At 31.3% G+C, this 24,589-nt stretch overlaps 1 protein-coding gene across 4 annotated transcripts; it reads left to right on the top strand.

Annotated features, from left to right (window-relative positions):
* The first annotated feature begins 517 nt into the window (after positions 1-517).
* On the top strand, positions 518-24,371 carry LOC111711056 (POU domain, class 2, transcription factor 1). Of its 4 annotated transcripts, none has more exons than XM_023485295.1 (19): positions 518-608; positions 1,252-1,325; positions 2,154-2,182; positions 2,253-2,320; positions 4,250-4,327; positions 6,785-6,857; positions 7,353-7,458; positions 8,244-8,332; positions 8,926-9,003; positions 9,711-9,749; positions 11,382-11,426; positions 13,839-13,996; positions 16,353-16,406; positions 17,774-17,853; positions 18,957-19,184; positions 19,780-19,804; positions 22,529-22,639; positions 23,405-23,457; positions 24,265-24,371. In XM_023485295.1, exons 1-19 carry the CDS (start codon positions 545-547, stop codon positions 24,313-24,315), a joined length of 1,503 nt encoding a protein of 500 aa, XP_023341063.1. In that variant the 5' UTR covers positions 518-544; the 3' UTR covers positions 24,316-24,371. The 4 variants fall into 4 exon arrangements, with proteins under 4 accessions (XP_023341063.1, XP_023341062.1, XP_023341061.1 ...); XM_023485294.1 differs by having other exon boundaries at positions 519-608; positions 7,350-7,458; positions 22,532-22,639; XM_023485293.1 differs by having other exon boundaries at positions 519-608; positions 7,350-7,458.
* The last annotated feature ends 218 nt before the right edge of the window (positions 24,372-24,589 follow it).

The following is a 24,589-nucleotide window of genomic DNA, read 5'->3' as shown; positions in this document are numbered from 1 at the left end:
CCCCACACATCTTCCCCTATTTTCTGCCTGGGCTAGCTGGAACCTCCTCCCGTTGGTGTCTGATTATACTGCTACATGTGCATTTTACTCAATATTCCGCCGTAGAGGTCACTAAGTTTTTAGAAAGCTGAAAGAGCAAACGGGATTCTGCTAGCTGTCTTTTACCAAGAGTTTCAGTTGACACAACACAAACTTCATGTTTAAACTTAATAATAGAGCCTCTAGTGTGAGAAATGTTAACAAAATTTACATCTATTTGATTCTGCTTTAACTCAAGTGCACCTATATACTCTACATCTTTATAACTCTATTATTTGAACACACTTGACACAGCCAGCTTGTACATAAGAAGCTAACAGTCCCTCATTTTTAATTTATATGCACAAAACCAATACAGCAATTTAGATAAGAAAAAGTATCAAATACAGAATACAGTGCTAAATTATGACTTTCAGTTAATTCTATGATTTCACACAAACATCTTTTAGGCAAAAGTATAAAAAATTTCTGATTATTGCAAATATTATTTTGATATATTAGAAGTATGTGTTCAGGTGAAGGTCCTGCTCCACCGAACATTACCATTTCTTCACACAAACTAGAGTTAGGTAGAAATATTATTTTATAGATTAATTAGAAACAGAAATATATTTCTTTCTTCACACAAACTAGAGTTAGGTAGAAAAATTATTAACAGCAATATTTCCTTTCTTATCCATGGTTACCCACAAAGGATAAGACTGTAAAAACGACAAAAAACTTTTATAATATGACGCCCCTAGGAATAATTTCAAGTCTTCTGGTTTAAGTCTTTTTATTTCATATTCAATGATTTGGCAAAGAAAGAAACATGTTTACAGTTGCAGGGAATCCTGAATAAAAAGAAACATTATAAATTCCGCACAGTCGTCTCTAAAATTCTCATATTTTTTGGGTAGCCATATATATATAAAGTAGGCCTCAAATATTATGTTTCTATGTTACTTTTAAAGCAGGCCAATCACATAAATAGATGTCTTGCCTTGGGATATGGAATATGTAAATACAATATTTTCGTATTAAATACAATGTATATTTCTTATTTACAGTAAGACTATAAATTCATCGTTTGGCTTAAAATCAACTTGTCAAGCTTTTAAAATCATAATTTGAGTCGTATTTCTTTTCGACAGTTGTATCTTTCTTATTTTTCTAAACATATTATTGTATAGTATGGAAATATAAAAAATGTAGATCTGACATGGCTTTTAGGATTTAATTCATCCAGTTCTCAATCAACAAGTAATATAATCAGTAGTATGGATACACCACTCTTTAATCTTCAGGTAAAAGGATTAAATCAATTCAATAAAATAATTGATCATTTGATCATAAAGATGCAATTAATGTAGTTTTTGAAATTTAATAATATCAATCAAACTTTGTAACGTAACCCAATAGAGATTAAACCCTAAAAAACCTGAGTATCTATCCTAACTGAAACCTATTGGTCCACTAAAACTTGCTTTGATCAAGGTTAAATGCAAAGAAAGTTATTTCAGAGGTGTACGCATCTTTTGTACTGCAGTGTACTGTATCTGGGTTTCATCTTTCGCATAAAAAATCAATGAAATATTCTGGTCAAAGGAAACTTTTATGTGAATTATCAAAATTATCAAAATTAAATGTTTTTTATCCTCCTCGGATACTAGAAGAACACTGATGTATCTATTCTTGTTCACAAACACCGCCCAGGGCGAACTGGCTTCAATATGTACGCAGAGTATACGCAACTGCAATTAGCTTTCTTTGCATTATAACCTTGCTTTGATGAAACCCTGCAAAAACTACTAAGACCGAACCCTATAATCATGAACTCTTAATGGGACTGTCAATGTAATTTCAATTAAGTTTCCCCCCATTTATAGATAGTCATTCCAGATTCATAAGTTTGTTTCTGAATACGAAGATGTCTTTTTTTTCTATCTGAAAATTTGGATTCCAATCGTCGTTTCTTTAAAGAAAGAAAGGATAGAAGGAAATTTTGACATTTTTCAGGAATAAAAACGACGATATAATTCTCTTAGTCCATTGTGAATCGGATATGCAAATCTTAGATTAGGGGGTTAATTGAAATAACATTGACAACCCATTAATGTTGTTTTCTGATTTAGGTTATTCCAGATGGTATTGGGAATGGAAGGTCGGTAAAAATTCCGAATTTTTCATTTTGTAGATTCTGAAAAAAACTTATTTATTTATGAACATTTCAGAAATTTGATTTCCACACTGGGTGAACATTCCTTGCTTTCAGAACTTGTAAAAAACATTTCAAATATTGGTAAGCATCAAATCTAGGCCAGCATTTAAAAAGAACGGTCTAGAGTTTGGTTAAACGGCTTTTTACTGTTGATCTCAAAAAACTGATAATATTGCAGATTTTTCTGTTAAAATTGGTGCATTTTCGGAAATGATAAATGTAAAACAATTTTCCCACGCAAAATTTTTCAAATTTTTTACGTCCATTAAAATTTCCCTGAGGTCATTTGAGTTGCCACAAACAAATTGGGCCTGATCGGTTCAATCGTTTAGGCGTTTCTTGGACACAAACATGACGACCTCCAATCATCTTATTTAATGTTATCACCTTTCTTCCTATCTTATAAATTAATGAATTCTTTTATATAATTTTGTTTTTCTTTTTTTCGTTTCGGGTTCGTTGTCCGCAATTTCTTGCTTTGCTTGAAGAAAACGTATAGATTCTGTCTGCACAGATAAATGGAGAAATTGAAATTAGATAATGGGACAAAAATTCTATTTTGAATTTCAAGAGAGTTTAATATTGCAATCAGTCAGGTTTTCACACAGTTTAACCCAGAACTTTGGAGACATCGAAAGAATTTATAAATTGTTGTTTTTTAATCATTCGCAAAAGTCATTTCGCGCTAAATTGCCCTGTTCCGCTTTTGCAAAACTCAAGTTTTCAGAAATTTGATTAAAACAATTTTAGAATATAATTCAAACTTGATTAGGCAAAGCTTTTAAGGGTCGCTTGAAATTATTTAATAGGATTAAAATATTGCCAAGTTTCACACTCTCTAATTTCTATTTTATTAATTTCGGTCCCTTAATTTAATTTTTTTGTGACTGGAAGTAACCAATTGAGTGTAGTATAATCGATATCATACTCGTATGTTAATAATTTTTTGTGTATGGAATAAATCTTTAGTTGTTTAATTCTAAGCTTATAATATAAATTTTTGACAATTTGCCTAAAAAATTACATTTTGCGTAAAACTATTTTGCGTAAAACTTGCGGTTTTGCGCAAATTGCGGAAAAAAAATTGCGCAAAACTAAAATTTCGTTTCATGCGCAACTTTCGCAAAAAATATTTCCGGTTTTGCCCAAATTGCGCCAAAAAAATAACGCAAAACCGCGCAAAACTCATTGCGTTTCATGCGCAAAAATAGTGCAAAAGTTCGCCAAAAAAATTTGCGCAAAAAGCGCAAATTTTGCGCAAAAGATTTAGCCATTTCGTGGAAACCTAATTGTTTTTTTCTTCCTGACAGAAACAATCTCAAGAGCTGACGAGGGTCCACCCAGACCGAAATATATTTTCAATAAATGTGGAACGTGTGGAACTAACACCTACTTTTTTCACCGAATTTAAAATATTTCATAGCTATTTATTTAATCTTATAAAAAAGAAGAAGATAACCAACGAGGTCATAGTGTATAGAGTGATGATATGCGCTAATCCTTTAATAATTTTATAGACCATTAACTATACTGAGAGCATACTGCATATTTGTTTATTATAAGTTCATTCTGGCCTAACCTATAGTATATCAATATTAGTAAACAATTGTAAGTGTACAGTACAGCTAACTGAGTTACCTAACATCCCTTGGGACAATTTAGTAAAGTAACGACCTGCTCTGCGAAGTTTTCATGTAAAAAATTCTACCTTAGCATCTCAAAAGACGATAAAATAGTAAACTACTTTTTCGGGAAAATAAAAATCATACTTAAACACGGGTTAGGGCCTCCAGCGCTCTGGATGTCTTGTGGTCAAAATTGGTCTTAGAAACACTTCGTAAAGTAGAATTACCTTAACTTAACTACATTGGATAGAAAACATAAAAGAATTAGAAAATAAGAGTTTGCGGAAAAAACTAAAACAAGTAATTTAGGAAATCAGCATATTGCAATTGTTTCAAAACAAGTACTTTAGGAGATCAGAATATTGTTTTAAAACAAGTAATTTAGGAGATCAGCATATTGTTTCAAGAGTCTGGGAGATTCAAAACTTCTCAACAATATTCAAAACTATCAGAGTAACTGCAGGTAAAAAATAAATTCACCCAGGATAATATCAAAATAAATTTACCCAGGACATTATCAAAATAAATTTATCCAGGATATTATCAAAATGAATTCACCCAGGATATTATCAAAATAAATTCACCCAGGATATTATCAAAATAAATTTATCCAGGATATTATCAAAATACATTCACCCAGGACATTATCAAAATAAATTCACCCAGGATATTATCAAAATACATTCACCCAGGATATTATCAAAATACATTCACCCAGGATATTATCAAAATAAATTCACCCAGGATATTATCAAAATAAATTCACCCAGGATATTATCAAAATAAATTCACCCAGGATATTATCAAATAAATTCACCCAGGATATTATTAAAATAAATTCACCCAGGATATTATCAAAATGAATTCACCCAGGATATTATCAAAATAAATTCACCCAGGATATTATCAAAATAAATTCCAGGATACTGTTAAAATTAATATAACCAGGATACTGTTAAAATTAATATAACCAGGATACTGTTAAAATTAATATAACCAGGGTACTGTTTAAATTAATATAACCGGGATACTGCTAAAATTAATAATAACCAGGATACTGCTAAAATTAATATAACCAGGATACTGCTAAAATTAATTTAACCAGGATACTGTTAAAATTAATATAACCAGGATACTGTTTAAATTAATATAACCAGGATACTGTTAAAATTAATATAACCAGGATACTGCTAAAATTAATAATTACCAGGATACTGCTAAAATTAATATAACCAGGATACTGTTAAAATTAATATAGCCAGGATACTGTTAAAATTAATATAACCAGGATACTGCTAAAATTAATAATAACCAGGATACTGCTAAAATTAATAATACCAGGATACTGTTAAAATTAATATAACCAGGATACTGTTTAAATTAATATAACCAGGATACTGCTAAAATTAATTTAACCAGGATACTGTTAAAATTAATATAACCAGGATACTGTTTGAATTAATATAACCAGGATACTGCTAAAATTAATTTAACCAGGATACTGTTAAAATTAATTTAACCAGGTTACTGTTTAAATTAATTTACCTGGCATATTGTTGAGGTTAATTTAGTCGTGATATTGTTAACTTAGTTTAACTGGGATACTGTTAAAATTAATTTACCTGCTATACTGTTAAAATTAATTTACCTGGCATATTTTTAAAATTAGTTTACCCGTGATATTGTAAAATTAGTTTACCCATGATATTGTAAAATTAGTTTACCCATGATATTGTAAAATTAGTTTACCCATGATATTGTAAAATTAGTTTACCCGGGATTTTATCAAAATTAATTTACCCGGGATATTATCAAAATTAATTTACCTGGGATATTATCAAAATTGATTTACCCGGGATATTGTTATTTTGATTTTTTATTTAGGAAAAGCTTTGGTTTCGTGATATAAATTAAATACAATTGATAATTATATCATTTAATAAAATGATAGAAAAATTATTTCATTTTATTCAGAATTCAATTCACATCACGAAATGGCATCTTATTGTACTCAATATTTCCAAGAACAATTCAAATTATATTTTGGAAAAATGTTTAGACCTTTAAAACATGATTAAACCCACATTTTTTTTAACAATTTACTTTAATAAAATTGAATGGTTTAAAACACACATATATATATTGTCATTTGTTTATTTGTTACTACAACATACTTCTTGGTTTCTCTTATCTCTTACTTCTTGTTGTCCGTCTTTTTTGGCTTTCTTAATCACCATTTTCCACCCACCATTCTTTTAAAAGCATGAGGTGTCTTTAATTCTTTGATATTGCTTCACACGATTTAAATCAGACTTGAAACATTCCTGACTTGCAAAAAAGTTGATTTGCGATTTTACAAAATTTTATTATTATTCACTTCTGATTGTAATGGTTAATGTTTTCAAAACAGCAATCCCATGACACAAAAGAGGATTTTTATTAATAATCCTTCCAATTACGTCCCATTTAGCTTTTTGTGAAGAGGTTAGATACGGTATGAATTTTAGAAATGAAAAGTTTTTTTACGTCTAATTTAAAGATGCGTGGATAGTTGTTAGGGACGACGACGAAAAATCGAAAACGGAATGATCGTTTTTAAAAACGATCGTTAACGACGAATCTTTGTTAACGAACTTTAACGACGACCCTTCGTTATCGTGACATCTACTTATCTAGGTTTATATAATTACTAGCTTGAGAACTCAGCATTGTCCAGGTTGATTTTGCCGGGAAGCAAAGTTTTCGCTTTAAAAGTCGACCAACTCAATTTAGAATCTAAAAACTAACCTATGTACATTTCCGTGGTTCTCCCAAGTTCCCTAATTAAAATTTGAGGCAAATCGGTCAAGGGGTTCCTGATTTATGATCAAAAAACAAACAGATATTACTACATTATATATTTATATTATTATCTGATCAGGATTTGGTTTGGCTGATGTAGTAGATGCAATCAGTTTAATATTTGGACCGGAAATAGATGAAATAACCCTCAGGTAAACTCAAGGAGTAATAGAGCTCAGGAATAGAGTGGATGGGGATTTATGATTTTTTTGCACATTTTTTATGACATGTTGGGCTGGTTCAGTTCAGAAACTACAGGGTTACCCACAAATGATGAGACTTTAAGACGACCTGAAAATTCTTTTTAAATATGATGGTTCCAAGATTGAATGAGTCTACGGCCTAAATTATCTATTTGGAAGAGAACAAACAAGTTTACTGCATGTTGCAGGGAATCAGGAGTATTATTCCTTGTAGTAGTCTCTGAAGTCTCATTGTGGGTAACCCTGTATTTTCAGGTATTCTTTTAACTATGTTTTATAATTTTTTTTTTTATAATTTTTGTAAAATAAATTGTACGTGGCAACGTTAATAATTTCAAATGTTCATCTTTTTTCTCCTTTCTCCATCTGCACCTCCGCAGTTTCTCTTATATTAATTCTCCTTAAAAGTCAAAATTTCGAAAAAAAAACTTTTTTTTGCAGTAGGTTTGAGAGTTTGAATATTCCACTGGGAAGAGGTTTAAAGATAAAACCGATGTTGGAGAAATGGGTTGAATCAATCAAATCAAAACGGTCCAGCTTCATGAAGAAGGTGAGAGATAATACGAAAGAAAAGGGAGTGTTTTTCAGATATTTTTTTACAATAAAAACAACCATTAAAATTTTCTATTGTAATCAATTTTCAAAATAAAGTTTATTATTGGGTGTATACAGGTAGATACAGGGTTACCCACAAAGGATGATACTCTAAAGACAACCTGAAACTTTGAAGAAGTAATAATTTTAATATTTAATTTCAAGGCTTATTTAATGAGATGTGGCAAAAAAAGAAACCATAAAATTGCATGGTATCATGAATATAAAGAAACAGACAAGTATGAATAACGTACAATCGTCTCTGAAGTCTCATCCTTTGAGGGTAACCCTGTACAGTGTACACACTGCACAGTACAACTACTGAGTTAAAAAGTACATGATTAGTGTGTGAGGAGTGTGGGGTGTGCGGGGAGTTTGGAGAGTGTTGGGAATGTAGACTGTGGAGTGTGGATATTATATTCACGATTTCCTGCGACTGTAAACCTGTTTCTTTCTTTGCCAAATCATTATATAAACCATTGAATTACTATATCTAAGGCCGAATACTAATTTAACATTGGGAGTGTCATATTTAAAGAGTTTTTGATCGTCTTTCCAGTCCCATCCTTTGTGGGTAACCCTGTACGTAAATCCATTTTCAAATGTATCATATACCCATGGAGAGACTTCAAGTCTACATTTTATTTACGATATTTGAAGCTGTAACATCTTTCAAGTTCAATCCCGTAAAATTATAGAATATTGAGACTCACTCATCCAATATAAAATATAAATATCTAGATATCTTCTAAAACCTCGTCCAGTGACTCCGAACCCGACCAGAAGAGATTTTTTGGAAGGAAACGAACCAAGATAGAAGCAAGAAATAGGTAAAATAATACCAATCCTGTTTCGTTAACTTTTGCAAGATTCCGTATTTCCATATTTTTTCCATAGGTCAAAATTTTTTATTTAAACCTTTTCAAAACGCACTACTCAGTCTGTTCCCGTCCCCTTAGCGGTATAATTTTGGAAAACATCGATTTTTCTTTGAATCGGCTTTTGAAATCTATTGGGTGATTTTTTATATATCTATATTTCATTTACTTTGAAAGTTTAGGCTGTGAATCGATTTCATTCGAGTTTTTTATCAGTCATATACGATATACATACTCTAGAGTTTAGAGAATATATGGAAACTGTGTTTAATCAGTCCGAAACCTATTCTTGTGTTTAGAGAATATATGGAAACTGTGTTTAATCAGTCCTAAACCTTATATGGAAACTGTGTTTAATCAGTCCTAAACCTTGTTCTTGTATTTAGAGAATATATGGAAACTGTGTTTAATCAGTCCTAAACCTTGTTCTTGTGTTTAGAGAATATATGGAAACTGTGTTTAATCAGTCCTAAACCTTGTTCTTGTGTTTAGAGAATATATGGAAACTGTGTTTAATCAGTCCTAAACCTTGTTCTTGTGTTTAGAGAATATATGGAAACTGTGTTTATTCAATGCCCTAAACCTACCTATGAACAGCTTATCACAATATCAACCAATACAAGGTAGAACACTAACTTTTAGCTCTGTTCCCTCAGGACTTTTTATTGTATTACAATTTTCCACAAAATGTTGATATCAGAATATTGTGAAATGGTAATCTAGTAAACTCTTAAATTTGGTTTAGAATAAGGTTCAAAATAGTTAGAGGCACAACTAGGGGCCGGTAGGAAGGGGGGGCCGGGGGGCTGGGTAGCCCATCCCTTTAACCCCCTCTACCTCCCCCCACCCCCTCAATAGGAAAAGATGAAAATTTTGACAAAAATGGTGCCTAGTAGTAAAAATGAATTCTTTTTTAAAAAAATATTTAAAACTAGAAAGATTTAATTTAGAAAAAGGAAAACCCCCGTCCCTCCATTACAAAATATAATTGTTACGCCTCTGAAGCGATAAATTTTTATTTCAATGTTTTTAATTACTCCACCAGCCGCATAATATTACATAATCCTCTGGATCAAACCCGTAAACATGGTTCTAAGAATTGAGTCTTTACAACAAACTCAAACTTTCTATTACCAATATCTTTGCAACCTAATGGTGTAAACCTTTGATATTTTAACCTCAGATCATTATTTTACTTGACAGAATTTTTACTTTGTTACATCTGGTCTACTCTATTGGGTTTCAAAGATATAGAGAAACAAAAATTAGAGTTTGTGGTAAAAATCAATTCCTAACCAATAATATTCTATAATGTGTTGTTTTTTTTTAGTTTGGACAGAGATGTTGTCAGGGTTTGGTTTTCAAATAGGTTAGTATTTTAAGTATGAAAATTTAGCGAAATAAACTTTTAAGATTTGATTTGTCATTTAACAGCAATCAAACAAAACAAAACAAAACTGTTATACTTGTCTTTCTTTAATGTAACAACAGTTAAAGATTCCACACAACCTACGGTTTTTATTAAAAGTCAAAATTTCAACAATTTCTAAAAGCCGAAATTTCAACAATTTCGAAAAGTCGAGATTTTGTCAAAAATTATAATCGATATACAGGTGCAGTAATAAAGTATAGAAACAACAAAATACTAATTATGTACTGTATGCAACTTGTAAAGTTCTAGTTTTAGGAAATATATATTTTTTTAAACCGAATATATTTATTTTACAAGTCAATTTTCTAATAATTATTATAATAAAAAATCAGCTAATTAACTTTTTAATGGGTTGTCAGTCCTAATATTCCCTGTATTTGTATACACTATAATTAATGTCAGCATTCTAATTTAGGAGAGAGTTAATATTACTTGTATTCACATTTCACAATTTTTCAAACCCTCCAGTCAACATTATCAACATTATCAACATTATTAACAATATCAACATTATCAACATTATTAACATTATCAACATTATTAACATTATAAATCAAGAATAACACACGTATTATATGTTTAGGTTTAAAAAAGAAGAATAATACACGTATTATATGATTAGGTTTAATCTAGAAGAATAATACAAGTATTATATGTTTAGGTTTAATATAGAAGAATGTATTATATGTTTAGGTTTAATATAGAAGAATGTATATATGTTTAGGTTTAATATAGAAGAATGTATTATATGTTTAGGTTTAATATAGAATAATAATACACATATTATATGTTTAGGTTTAATATAGAATAATAATACACGTATTATATGTTTAGGTTTACTATAGAAGAATAATACAAGTATTATATGTTTAGGTTTAATATAGAAGAATATTACACGTATTATATGTTTAGGTTTAATATAGAAGAATAGTATTATATGTTTAGGTTTAATATAGAAGAATATTACACGTATTATATGTTTAGGTTTAATATAGAAGAATAATACTCGTATTATATGTTTAGGTTTAATATAGAAGAATGATACACGTATTATATGCTTAGGTTTAATATAGTAGAATAATACACGTATTATATGTTTAGGTTTAATATAGTAAAATAATACACATATTATATGTTTAGGTTTAATATAGAAGAATGATACACGTATTATATGTTTAGTTTTAATATAGAAGAATATTACACGTATTATATGTTTAGGTTTAATATAGAAGAATAATACACGTATTATATGTTTAGGTTTAGTAAAGAAGAATAATACAAGTAATATATGGTTAGGTTTAATATAGAAGAATAATACTCGTATTATATGTTTAGGTTTAATATAGAAGAATAATACTCGTATTATATGTTTAGGTTTGATATAGTAGAATAATACAAGTATTATATGTTTAGGTTTAATCTAGAAGAATAATACAAGTATTATATGTTTAGGTTTGATAAAGAAGAATAATACACGTATTAAATGTTTAGGTTTAATATAGAAGAATAATAAACGTATTATATGTTTAGGTTTAATATAGAAGAATAATACAAGTATTATATGTTTAGGAGACAAAAAGAGAAAAGAAAAAAAGATAACCGAGGAACCGCCAGGCAAGCTTGAGCTCATACATTCTTCAACAGTTTATTAAATTTTATAGAAAATATCTTAAAAGTTGAGAATCTAAAGGAATTGAGATTGTGCCACAAACTTAGATTTTTAATTAACCCATGTCTATGCAACCCGATATCGTAGACCTTTCATATATAAACTATAAATTCTGTTAGACCAAATATTCTAAATTTGAAATATCAAAGGTTTGTACCATCAGGTTGCAAAGCTAGCTATTAGAACATTTGGGTTTGTGAAAAAGTCTAAATCCCTTTGAATTAATCTATACTAGACTATTTACTACAACCCCCGTTTTCTTCATCTTTCTCTACTTTTCTCTGAGATAACGCCCCCGCCCTCTCTATATTTTGATATTCTTTCTGATCCACGAAATCTGGCCTCTTCTGCCCCCATAAGGTTCTGTTTCTGAGGTTTAGATCCAAAGGTTCCGAGCACTAATATTCCGGAAAAGGTTCTGAACCCCTAAGGTTCTGAAGAAGGTTCTGACCCCTCAGGTTTTACAGAGGGTTCTGACTAATCAGGTTTGGGAGAGGAATCTGACCCATTAAGATTCTGGAGAAGGTTCTAACCCCCCAGGTTCTTACAATAAGGATCTGAACCCCAAGGTTTGATCCCAAAGGTTTTGACCCCCAAAGGTGCTGACCCCAAATGTTCTGCTTCGCCCCCCCCCCCCCCTCCCCCGAGTTGTATAAGCTGGTGACAAGTCTCTGGAACATCAAGAGCTAAAGTGTTATAAATTATACAATATAATATCCTGCAGTAATATCTTAGCTTCAACATATATTATAGTTCTTCAATATCAGGTCCTAGATCTTTAACATATATTATAGTTCTTCAATATCAGTCCTAGACCTTTAAAATATAATATAGATCTTCAATATCAGTCCTAAACCTTCAACATATATTATAGATCTTCAATATCAGTCCTAGAACTTTGAAATATAATATAGATCTTCAATATCAGTCCTAAACCATAGATATTCAATATCAGTCTTAGACCTTCAACATATATTATAGATCTTCAATATTAGTCTTAGACCTTCAACATATACCATAGTTATTCTATATCAGTCCTAGACCTTCAACATATATTATAGATCTTCAATATCAGTCCTAAACCTTCAAAATATATTATAGATCTTCAATATCAGTCCTAGAACTTTGAAATATAATATAGATCTTCAATATAAGTCCTAAACCTTTAACATATATTATAGTTCTTCAATATCAGTCCTAGAACTTTAAAATATAATATAGATCTTCAATATCAGTCCTAAACCTTCAACATATATTATAGTTATTCTATATCAGTCCTAGACCTTCAACAAATATTATAGTTCTTCAATATCAGTTCTAAACCTTCAACATATATTATAGATATTCAATATCAGTCCTAGACCTTCAACATATATTATAGATCTTCAATATCAGTCCTAGACCTTCAACATATACTATAGTTCTTCAATATCAGTCCTAGACCTTCAACATATTATAGATCTTCAATATCAGTCATAGACCTTCAACATATATTATAGATCTTCATTATCAGTCCTAGACATTACACATATATTATAGATCTTCAATATCAGTCCTAAACCTTCAACATATATTATAGATATTCAAAATCATTCCTAGACCTTTAACATATATTATAGATCTTTAATATCAGTCCTGGACCTTCAACATATATTATAGATCTTCAATATCATTTCTAGACCTTCAACATATACTATTAATCTTCAATATCAGTCCTAGACCTTTAACATATTTCATAGATCTTCAATATCAGTCCTAGACCTTTAACATATATTATAGATCTTCAATATCAGTCATCTTCAACATATATTATAGTTCTTTTATATTACTCCTAGACATTTAACATATATTATAGTTCTTCAATATCAGTCCTAGAACTTTAATATATATTATAGTTCTTTAATATCAGTTCTAGACCTTTAATATATATTATAGATCTTCAATATCAGTCCTTGACCTTCAACATGTATTATAGTTCTTCAAAATCAGTCCTAGACCTTTAACATATATCATAGTTCTACTATATCAGTCCTAGAACTTTAACATATATCATAGTTCTACTATATCAGTCCTAGACCTTCAACATTTATTATCGTTCTTCAATATCAGTCCTAGACCTTTCATATAACTATTCAATATCAATAATAGTCTTTTCAAATGCATTATAGTTCTTCAATACCAATCTGGGCTCTTATAACATAAATTTTAGTTTTTCGAGATGAATTAATGATCCCTTGTACTTTTACATTACATTGCAATACAAGTTAACAAACAAATATTATGCTATATAGACAAAATATTATAATATAACACCTTAATATCAGATGTATGTTTATTGTTCAAACTTGTGTTTAAAGTGAAGTATCCTTTGTAAGACGTGAATATGATTTGAAGGCTTCAATTCATCCCTCTCCGTCTTGCCTACTAGTTCACAGACCTGGAGCAGGGTCTACCTTTCAACCCGACAGAGACTTCAACCTAACCCCGGTTCAAGATTTAGATCAACTTTCTCAAGGAAAAATATTTATATTATTGCTAAAAATTCACCTAAATTCACACTCAAGTTGCTAGATTAATGTGATATAAGGTGGCAACTCTTATTTTTGTGGATATCAAGATCAATGCTTAAACTTGATCTTTTGTTAATCTGCAGATTAATTTAATTTGTGTTTGATCAGAAGCCAGGCAATGAAATAACGGATAAATTTTGGATTTAGATTTTGGAGATTAGGCAGATTCTGTATAAAGTTCAGAAGATCTCAATTTGTATTTCAAGATCAAATGATAAATCAAAGGAAAACAAAAAATAAAGTTCCCAGCTGTGATGATATTTACCTCCAATTAAAAATTACAGTTTAATATAATTCGATTAAAATAGAAATATAGAAACTACTAAGCTTAAGCTGAAAATCTGCATTAAAATTATAATTAAGGTTTAAAACCAAAAATTCTAAGAAATGTACAAAATAATTTAATTGAATTCTTAGAATCAGATCCATCGTATAAAAAGCGATCGCTATTTTTTAGAGGGTATTTAAGACAAATAAAAAAATCCCTATTATTTCCATTCCGTTCTGATGTCCTTACAGAATGTTCTATATTTGCTAGAAATCTCTGGAAATCTAGAAATCTAAAAATCTCCATTATTAAAGGGACTGTTTACGTACTTTAAAGCGACCCTTCAAATGTAGAATGTCCGATTCACTGAATCCTTTCACCTTGTCCTTATATTTCAAGCTGATTTATTATTTAAATATTGTCATCTCGACAAAATTACACGACCTTGAAACTCAATTTTAATGTCAATGGTATGAATAGGATTTTCCAATTTTTTATTTCGTCTTCATTCCCTTTAAAGTTGACTCTTAATCCCTTTTTTTTAAAAATTCACTTCACCCTGTAATCCATAGAAAATTCAGAGGCAGATATAAAGCGTATTAAAAGTTGAAAAGTTTTCATAATTCCTGATTAATTTATTAAATTTTCTTCAAAGATCATTAAATTTTAGACTGATAAACTAGCTTGAAAGGAATTTAAAGTTTTCTAAAGTTTTAATAAGACACCAACTTTATGGTTAAAAGTTTGAATTTGATTTACATGGGGGAGAATGACAGACAAAATGATATGAATAGAGTTGAAAAGATGAAAAGAAGAAGGAAAATTATATGAATTTTTAATATTTATCAAAAATGTATGCTTTTCCATGCATGAAAAATTCTTTAATTTAAAATAAAACTCTTCGAACGTTATCCGAGAGATTTTGGCCACTATATATATATTTTTTTTTGGGGGGGGGAGGGGGTGAAATATAGAGATAATGTTATCAACGTGTTTTTTCTAATTTTACAAATAAAGAATCTATATGAGCTGCTATATATCCTTTTATGGTAGCAAGATAATGATATTTTCGTACAATTCTATTTTATTTTATCTTATTACAAGGTCAAAGGTGAAACAAATAATTAATTTGATTTTTTTCAGTTATTCTACCTTTATAATATTCAAAATTACAAGTTTCTCCAGCTAGACGCTAGACGAGTAAAATCAGCAAAACATAAAAGTTTAAAGTTTTAAAAACACTTCAATTTCCTGATGGAAAATTTAAGCATGGAAAAACATTTTCAAAATTGAAAACGCTTTTCCTACGACATTTTGAAGAGAGAAATATTGGAGAATTATTTAATTAGTACAATCAATTTATTATAAACGATTTCTCCGTTTTCATTTTTATTGAGAGAAATATCGGAGAAATATTTAACTAGTACCAATCAATTTATCATACACGATTTATCCGTTTTCATTTTTATTGAGAGAAATATCGGAGAAATATTTAACTAGTACCAATCAATTTATTATACACGATTTATCTTATTGAGAGAAATATCGGAGAAATATTTAACTAGTACCAATCAATTTATTATACACGATTTATCTGTTTTCATTATTATTGAGAGAAATATCGGAAAATATTTAACTAGTACCAATCAATTTATTATGCACGATTTATCTGTTTTTATTATTATAATTCTTCATTTAACCTAAGGGAGTCGGCCTAAAAAACTAGATTCACTGCTATCTAGACAACAGTGAAAGTTATTCTTAAAATTTTTAAACAGCTTTGAATTTTAAGCGTCGCTTGGGTTGGTTTTACCAAGTTACTTATACTTTTTTTTGTGTAGCCCTAGGTATATAAGATAATGTTTCTAGTTTAAGTTTAAAAGAAGTAATTGGCAAAATGCTGCTCAATTTTTGCATGAGAGAGTGCATTAGATTGTAGATGGTAATATCTATTGAACCATTTTCTCTCATTCAAAAAGAAACATTATAAATTGAAGAAGAGAAAAAATAAATATTAAAATTCCTGTGTGTAGAGGGTAGAGCAGACCTGGGACTGAACGGAAGAAATTCGTTTAAAATGAAACCAGGGAATCAGATTGTAAACTGTCTTAAAGTTCCAGAAAAATTTTCTTTTAATTTTACAGATTTAGTATTTTTATTAGATTGAACAATTTTATAAATTACACATATAGATATATAAATATAAGTTAGAATACAGGGTGTCCCAAAAACATGTGAATTCAGTGACAAATTGGATATCGTCTTTGTTATGAATTAGCATTGCAATACCTAATTTCAAAAGCCAGAATATTATTATGTCTGCTCGAGTTTCTTCTAAAAGCAGGAAAAAAGACTGCAAAGATGTGTCTATAATGTCTCCGCAAGATGAGCAGTGAAGACGGACAAGTTTACTCTGTTTGTATACTGTAATTTTCTTGCTTTACTAAGTACAACCGTATGCAGTCAAAACATAAACAAACAAAATGTGAACATAGCAGACGAAACTCTTACAGATTACAGCTTTCTCAGTAGGTATCACTATACTAAATCAAAGAATTAGTTAAAAAGACGATATCGAATTCGTCACTGAATTCCCATGTTTATTGGGACACCATGTACAAGAATACATATATATATTAGTTAGAATACAAGGGAACGACAAAGAAATTGAGCCTTTGCCACAAAATCAATTTTTCTAATTCATATATCTTCGCAACCTGATGGTGTACACATTTGATATTTCAAACTTAGATTATTTGATTTAACAGAATTCATAGTTGAAAATATCTAAGGTCTGTACGACATTGGGTTGCAATTATATAGGGATTAGAAAATCAGCATTTTTTGCAAAAATTTCATTCCTTTCAACTTAAACAAAATCACTAAAAAAATATGCTGTCAGAATTTATTTGCAACACAGTTTATTACATCATGTTAAATTTTTACAAAGTATATCAGGGTTAACCACAAAGTACACCAGGGTTAGCCACAAAGTACGCCAGGGTTAACCAAAGTTAATAAAGTATATCAGGGTTAACCACAAAGTACACCAGGGTTAACCACAAAGTACATCAGGGTTAACCACAAAGTACACCAGGGTTAACCACAAAGTACATCAGGGTTAACCACAAAGTACACCAGGGTTGACTAATGTTTATAAAGTATATCAGGGTTAACCACAAAGTACACCAGGGTTAACTAATGTTTATAAAGTACATCAGAGTTAACCAAAAAGTACACCAGGGTTAACTAATGTTTAAAAAGTACATCAGAGTTAACCAAAAAGTACACGAGGGTTAACTAATTATTATAAAGTACATCAGAGTTAACCAAAAAGTACACCAGGGTTAACTAATGTTTATAAAGTACATCAGAACCTGAAACTCTTTAAATATGAAAAATTGAGCGTTTATAAACCGGGATAAACAGTAATCTGTACAATCTTAATTGTTAGAGCCGGTATTTCAACCTGAAAATACAGCCTTGGATTTTGATACAAGATACTTTTCAACCTTGGAGAGCAAACCCAAACAGGCGAGTTTTGGAATTTTCAAAAACGTATAATTTAGATTTAGTTCAAGTTAAGCTGAAGTGAAAAACTTACTATTCTATTTTATATCCTCTTATAACATCTTATAATACCAAATTATGCCATCTTACCGACTTACAATCTTATAATAACATCTTTTACCATCTTGTACCCTCATAGAATATCATTTTATATAATCTCATTCCATCTTATTCTATCTTTTACTACCTTTTACCTTCTTAGAATATCATTTTATATAATTTTATACCATCTTATTCTATCTTTTACCATCTTTTACCTTCTTCTAATATCATTTTATATAATTTTATACCATCTTATTCTATCTTTTACCATCTTGTACCTTCTAAGAATATCATTTTATATAATTTTATACCATCTTATTCTATCTTTTACCATCTTGTACCTTCTTATAATATCATTTTATATAATTTTAAACCATCTTATTCTATCTTTTACCATCTTGTACCTTCTCATAATATCATTTTATATGATTCTATACCTTCTTATTTTATCTTAAACCATCTTATACCATATACCATCATATATCATTTTTTACCGTCTATCATCGAATACCATCTTATACCATCATACCATCTGATTACTTAATTACCATCTTATACCCTCTTATACAGTCTTATTTTACTATCTTATATAATCTAATAACTTCTTATAACATATTCTTATACCTTTTTCTACAATCTCAGTATAAAATCTTTTAATAATCCTATTTGCATCTTTTAACATCTTATACTATTATACTATCTTATACCATCTTATGTCATGTTACATCATTTTATTCCATCGTATATTATCTTATGCATATTATACCTTCTCATACAACCTGTCCTTTATCATCTTATACCCGTTTTTTTAACAAGAAAATTCATTTTCTAAGAAAAAGATAAAATTTCTTCAACCCTAAAGGGTTTTTTCTTACGTCTGGACGAATATCGTGTTAGAATTAATTTGCAAGATCTTTTCTTTTATATCAGAACTTTTCTTTCTATATATTTCCAACTTTTGTAAACATGAAACCATGCATGCAAAACAGCCAGTCAAATATATTCTTAAATATATTCTATTGCAGGAAATGCATCCTTCCTCTCCAAACCAGCAAACACAGAGCTTAAACTACCCTGGAGTAAACCTAACATTCCCCACCCACAATATGACCTCTTCATCTAACACTTTGTCCTCTTCTAAAGAAGTGAGGCCAGGATACGCTCAGAACGACGACCTCGGGCGAATGGAAGAGTTTGATAGCGAGGACTCTAGCCTCAGCCTAGTAGATGAAGAGGGGGAAGCAGGGAGAAAGGTAAACAATCATGCAGGGATTCAGTTCAAATTAAAAAGGACAGGGTTACCTATAATGGATGAAACTTGGAAGACGACCTAAACATTGTACATAAAAATCAGAAATAAATCCAATACTTTTCTTTTATGTTCTCAACCATAAATTCACGTATTCAAGAGTTCTTGAGAAGAATTAAAATGTTTAAAATTGGTTTCATGGGGCTGGCTCTTAGCTACCTGTCCGTGTATATTAGCCTGGGTGTCCACTTTGGACAGTTTACAAATGAAGGATATGAAGAGATTATGACCTATTCATACAGCACAAACCTCAAAACAAACCTTGTTGGTTTTTTGTTACCGGATAAATTTGCTGTTCTCTTACTTGTACGTAAAATCAAAACTAAAAGAGCTACGGGGTTATAAAGTCACACCAGTTTTAACTTCTCCCTCTGTCTATTGTAGAGTGTGATTAAGATAAATGTGCCTTTCTTGTAGGTATTTGTAAACTCTTGACGAAACATTTACTTTTAGAAAAAGAATTAATTTAGAAGATTTGAAGAGAATCCTCCCTCCTCTTATTCTTTAATTAATTAATTAATTAATTAATTTAATTCTAGGTTCCTGAGAGGGCTTCAATCAAAGGCAACACTTCAATACTTCAGATTAAAGTTAAGAAACAAATGATTAGTTCTAAATCCTACTATCGAGTTATGTCATTGACATTTCAGATACTGGGTGTTAATAAACATAAGGGTTACGTGACAACATTGATTCCTGTAAAACCCTCCTTAATTAATTTCTACCATCTTCCTGCCTTCTCCCTTTCAACCTTCCTGTTCCCTTCTTGTCGTTTTCCCCTTCTTTCTCCCTTCCTTCCCACTTGCTGCCTTTTCTCATAATGTTTTCCCTCCCCTGTCCCCTTTCTGGCTATCACCTATCTTTCCTCTTCTTCTCCACTATCTCCTCCTTCTTCCATTCTACCCCCTTCCTGCCTCCTTAGTGTCCATTTCCTGTCTCTTTTAGGTCTCCTTCTTGTCCCCTCCCTGCCTCTTTCCGGTTCCCTATATGCCTCCTCAATGTCCCTTTCCTGCCTCTTTAAGGTCTCCTTCTTGTCCCCTTCCTGCCTCTTTCTGGTCCCCTTCCTGCCTCCTTAGTGTCCCTTTCCTGCCTCTTTTAGGTCTCCTTCTTGTCCCCTTCCTGCCTCTGTCTGGTACCCTTCCTGTCCCCTTCCTGCCTCCTTAGTGTTCTTTTCCTGCCTCTTTTAGGTCTCCTTTTTGTCTCCTTCCTGCCTCTTTCTGGTCCCTTTCCTGCCTCTTTTAGGTCTCCTTATTGTCCCCTTCCTGCCTCTTTCTGGTCCCCTTCCTGTCCCCTTCCTGCCTCCTGAGTGTCCCTTTCCTGCCTCTTATAGGTATCCTTCTTGTCCCCTTCACTGCCTCTTTCTGGTCCCCTTCCTGTCTCCTTAGTGTACCTTTCCTGACTCTTTCAGGTCTCCTTATTGTCCCCTTCCTGCCTCTTTTTGGTCCCCTTCCTGTCCCCTTCCTGCCTCCTTAGGTCTCCATATTGTCCCCTTTCTGCCTTTTTCTGGCCCCCTTCCCGTCCCCTTCCAGTCCCCTTCCAGCCTCCTTCTTGTCCCCTTCTTGTCCCCTTCCAGCCTACTTCTTGTCCCCTTCTTGTCCCCTTCCAGCCTTTTTCTTGTCCCCTTCCTGATCCCTTCCAGCCTCCTTCTTGTTTCCTTCCTGTCTCCTTCTTGTCCCCTTATTGTCCCCTTCCTGCCCCCTGACTGACCTGTTTGCCGAATTCCCTTGGGAATTCTCCTGTAAAATTTGGTAAACTTTCCAGTTTCCTGGCCACACAACTTTCCTAATAGTTGAGAATTTATCCAGAATTTAAACCGTCTTCAGATCCTCTCTGTTTCAGTCATTGTATTTATTTGTAAACAGAATAATATTTAAAGTTGTTAAAGGGACTGTAAGCGTAGTTTGTAAACAGAATAATATTTAAAGTTGTTAAAGGGACTGAAAGCGTAGTTTCAAGGGACCCTCAATATAAAGATGGCAATGTCCGATTTAAGAAGGTAGCCTTAAAAGCTTAGTCTGCTCAAGCAGGCCTGTAACCAGGATTTTTCCAGGGGGGGGGTGCAAAGAAGCGAGCCGCAGGGAAATTATTATTATTTTTTTTTTTTTAAGCAATGCTTGGTTTGTTTTTACATTATTACATTGTCAATTTACGCTATAAAGACTAACCTTTTTAACAAGTGTATTTAAGCTTTTAAGGGTTACATTTTAGTGTCTGAAACTTTTCAGTTTACATATACAATATACATAAAAAATAAGACTTTGCAATATGATAATGATATATTCACATTTATTATTTATTTTTAAAAAAGCTTTTCAACCGGGTCCAAGGGGGGGCCAAAATGTCTGAAAGCTTACAGGAGATTATCAATTTATTTCCATGGACTCTAAGCCTAATTAAAACAGTATGTTTTATTAATTATATGCATAAACAACTATTTAATGACTATGAGTAAATTTTGATGTTGTGTTATATTTAATTAACATAGTGTACTGATCAGCTGTTAGTTAGCCTGCGACAGCTGTGGAGCACATGAGACAGGACTCAGGATGTCCAGGATGAGTTGACTTGACAGAGTACACCTACACACACAAACACGCACACCCACTTTTAATGAGCAACACACAATAAGATTATAATTTGGTTTTATAATCAACTCTTGCTTGAGCTATATTATTGGTAACTAGATTTTAGAAAATTATGAGAAATAATTTCTTTTATATGGGACTGGGGGGGGGGTGCAAATTCGTCATTGCACCCCCCTTTCAGAAGAAAGGGGGGTGCACCTGCACCCTTCCCCCCCCCCCCCCCCTGGTTACGGGCCTGTCCTCAAATATTAATTAGACTACAATCTTAATAATTTTAACAACTGATTATTGTAAATTGAGATTTCTCTGCAAAAGTGACTTCTGCATTTTACAAGGATTATCAGAATTTTAAATACTTTGAAAACAAGAAAAACGACAATATTTTCCACACTACTGATCAGAACAAGTGAATCGGGCATTGCTAACTTTGCATTGAGGGTCAAATCCTAGTGAAATAATAAAGTATGAAAAATATGTTAATCTTACAAAACACAAATCAAGGTTATCTTGTTTTGGGGAATTTTTTTCAACCCATAGCCATAATAAAGATTTAAAGGTTAAATTCAAAAGGCCCATCATTTAATCAAAGTAAAGTATGGGTTAGATACTTAAAACATTAACCATTAACATAGTTATTTAATGGCCACCAAAATAATTAACTTTAGAACTCTAATGTTGATTGATTAAATGATTTGTTGGTAAGAAGAAACCGAGTTCTCTGTTTCTCAGGATACAAGACAAAGTACAGGATCTCCAAGCGATCCTGGAAAGAAGTCTGTTATAGTTGAAAACAGCTTTGTACGATCAAATACAGGTATTTTTCATTAATCCTTGGTTGGTCTAGAGTCTATACAAAGAACAATATTGATATGATTGAAAGATAGATGTTAAAATAAATTCTAAATCAGGTTGTATATGTGTGCAATCTTGATAAGGGGTATGTGGACAGTTCGCCCCCCCCCCCTCCTCCCTTTAGAAAATATATTTTACTTTTCAAAACCTTATAAAGACGCAGCCTTATTTTTAGGCTGCAGGCATAAACCGAAGATTAATTGTTTCTAATCCTAATATTTCTAGACCGAAGTGCTTAATCCTAATATTTCTAGGCAGGAAGTATACTGAAGATCTTGATACTAATATTTCTAGGCAGTGCGTGTATATACTAAATGATTCTAATCCTAATATTTCTAGACCGAAGTGCTTAATCCTAATATTTCTAGGCAGGAAGTATACTGAAGATTTTAATCCTAATATTTCCAGGCAGGATATATACTGAAGACCTTAATACTAATATTTATATGCAGGGCGTATACTGAAGATATAAATTCCAATATTTTTAGGCAGGACGTATGCAGAAGATTTTAATCCTAATATTTCCAGGCAGGACGTATACTGAAGATCTTGATACTAATATTTCTATGCAGGACGTATACTAAGATCTTAATCCTAATATTTCTATGCAGGACGTATACGGAAGATCTTAATCCTAATATTTCTAGGCAGGACGTATACTGAAGATCTTAATCCTAATATTTCTAGGCAGGACGTATAATGAAGATCTTAATCCTAATATTTCTAGGCAGGACGTATACTGAGGATCTCCTAGATAATCCTCTACTTATGACACCAAAGGAAAACCTTCAAAAATAGTTTTTTATAATTTTATAGATGATATTTATCTATTTTTCATAAAAGATTTTTAAAAGTTTAGATCTCTATTCCGTGACAATTGATCGACTGTTAAGTTGAGTGAATGTAGTTTAAATAGTTGAATGTTTAAACCTGGATTTGGTTTCGTATACTGAATTTAGATCAGGATATTTGCTCCAAACTTTATATAGTTTAAATCAGGGGGGAGCAAAGTTAAACATGTATTTACCAATACATTTTCACCAAATATAAACTTTCTGCTAAACAAAATGTTGTCTGAATTTTCTTTTGATATACAAAGAGAAATATTTCATAGCAAGTTGTCATTTTATTAGGAGGAAAATTCTAACCCTTTAAAAAGAAAAAGAAAAAATAAAACATTACTTTTAAAACAATTGAACTTGTAGCTAAAATTTACAGTTTTGAAAAGCCCTTTCTTTTTGATATTTGTTATTTATAACATTCCATTTCTGTAACCATAATCACTCTTGATAATTCATTTTACATAAAAGCTGTATTTGAACAGGGAGACCCATAAAACTGTCGAATAGGAAAACCTCTTTAGAACTCAAGTACTGCAAATGAAAAACAGCAATTGTAGAGTGTACACAGATCCATTTTACATAATAAGTTGATTTACAATCTACAATTGCTTTATTACAACATCAAATATACAAACGATTGGTTAAATTTTGTCTTCATTGTTCCACCGTTTTTTGGGTATTACTGTATGTTGCCCTAAAATTACTTATCTTTACATAAGAATCGAAGAAGGTTTATTTTGTCCAGGTAGATGATGAACAAAATAGAAGTGAGGAAGATTGGGAACAGTTCTTTTAAACTAAATATATGTGTTTTTCTACTTCCATTAATAAACTATATAGTAAAGTTTAAAAGTTGTATGATCTGAACCTGTACAAGGATGCCGGTCTAGTCCTAACCATACCGGCCCGTTTGAACCTGTACAAGGATGCCGGTCTAGTCCTAACCATACCGGCCCGTTTGATGTACCCCGTATGTGGTTGACCCAACACGTTTTATGCAACAGTATAAGGCGGGTTGAAATATATTAATATTGAGTTAAAGTGATGAGGCTAAGTTTCTGCTCTGTTGA

This window comes from Eurytemora carolleeae, unplaced genomic scaffold (genome assembly GCF_000591075.1).
Source record: "Eurytemora carolleeae unplaced genomic scaffold, Eaff_2.0 scaffold1118, whole genome shotgun sequence".
Classification (NCBI taxonomy): Eukaryota; Metazoa; Arthropoda; class Copepoda; order Calanoida; family Temoridae; genus Eurytemora; species Eurytemora carolleeae.
The sequence above is the reverse complement of the archived record's forward strand: the minus strand, read 5'-3'. Positions and strand labels throughout refer to the sequence as shown.

Coding starts and splice junctions, on each gene's coding strand:
- LOC111711056 (XM_023485293.1), top strand. CDS start 545: ATGTGTTCAGGTGAAGGTCCTGCTCCACCGAACATTACCATTTCTTCA. Junction 8,333..8,925: donor AAGATAGAAGCAAGAAATAG/GTAAAATAATAC, acceptor TCTTGTGTTTAG/AGAATATATGGAAACTGTGT. Junction 19,805..22,528: donor TGAGAGGGCTTCAATCAAAG/GCAACACTTCAA, acceptor TTTGTTGGTAAG/AAGAAACCGAGTTCTCTGTT.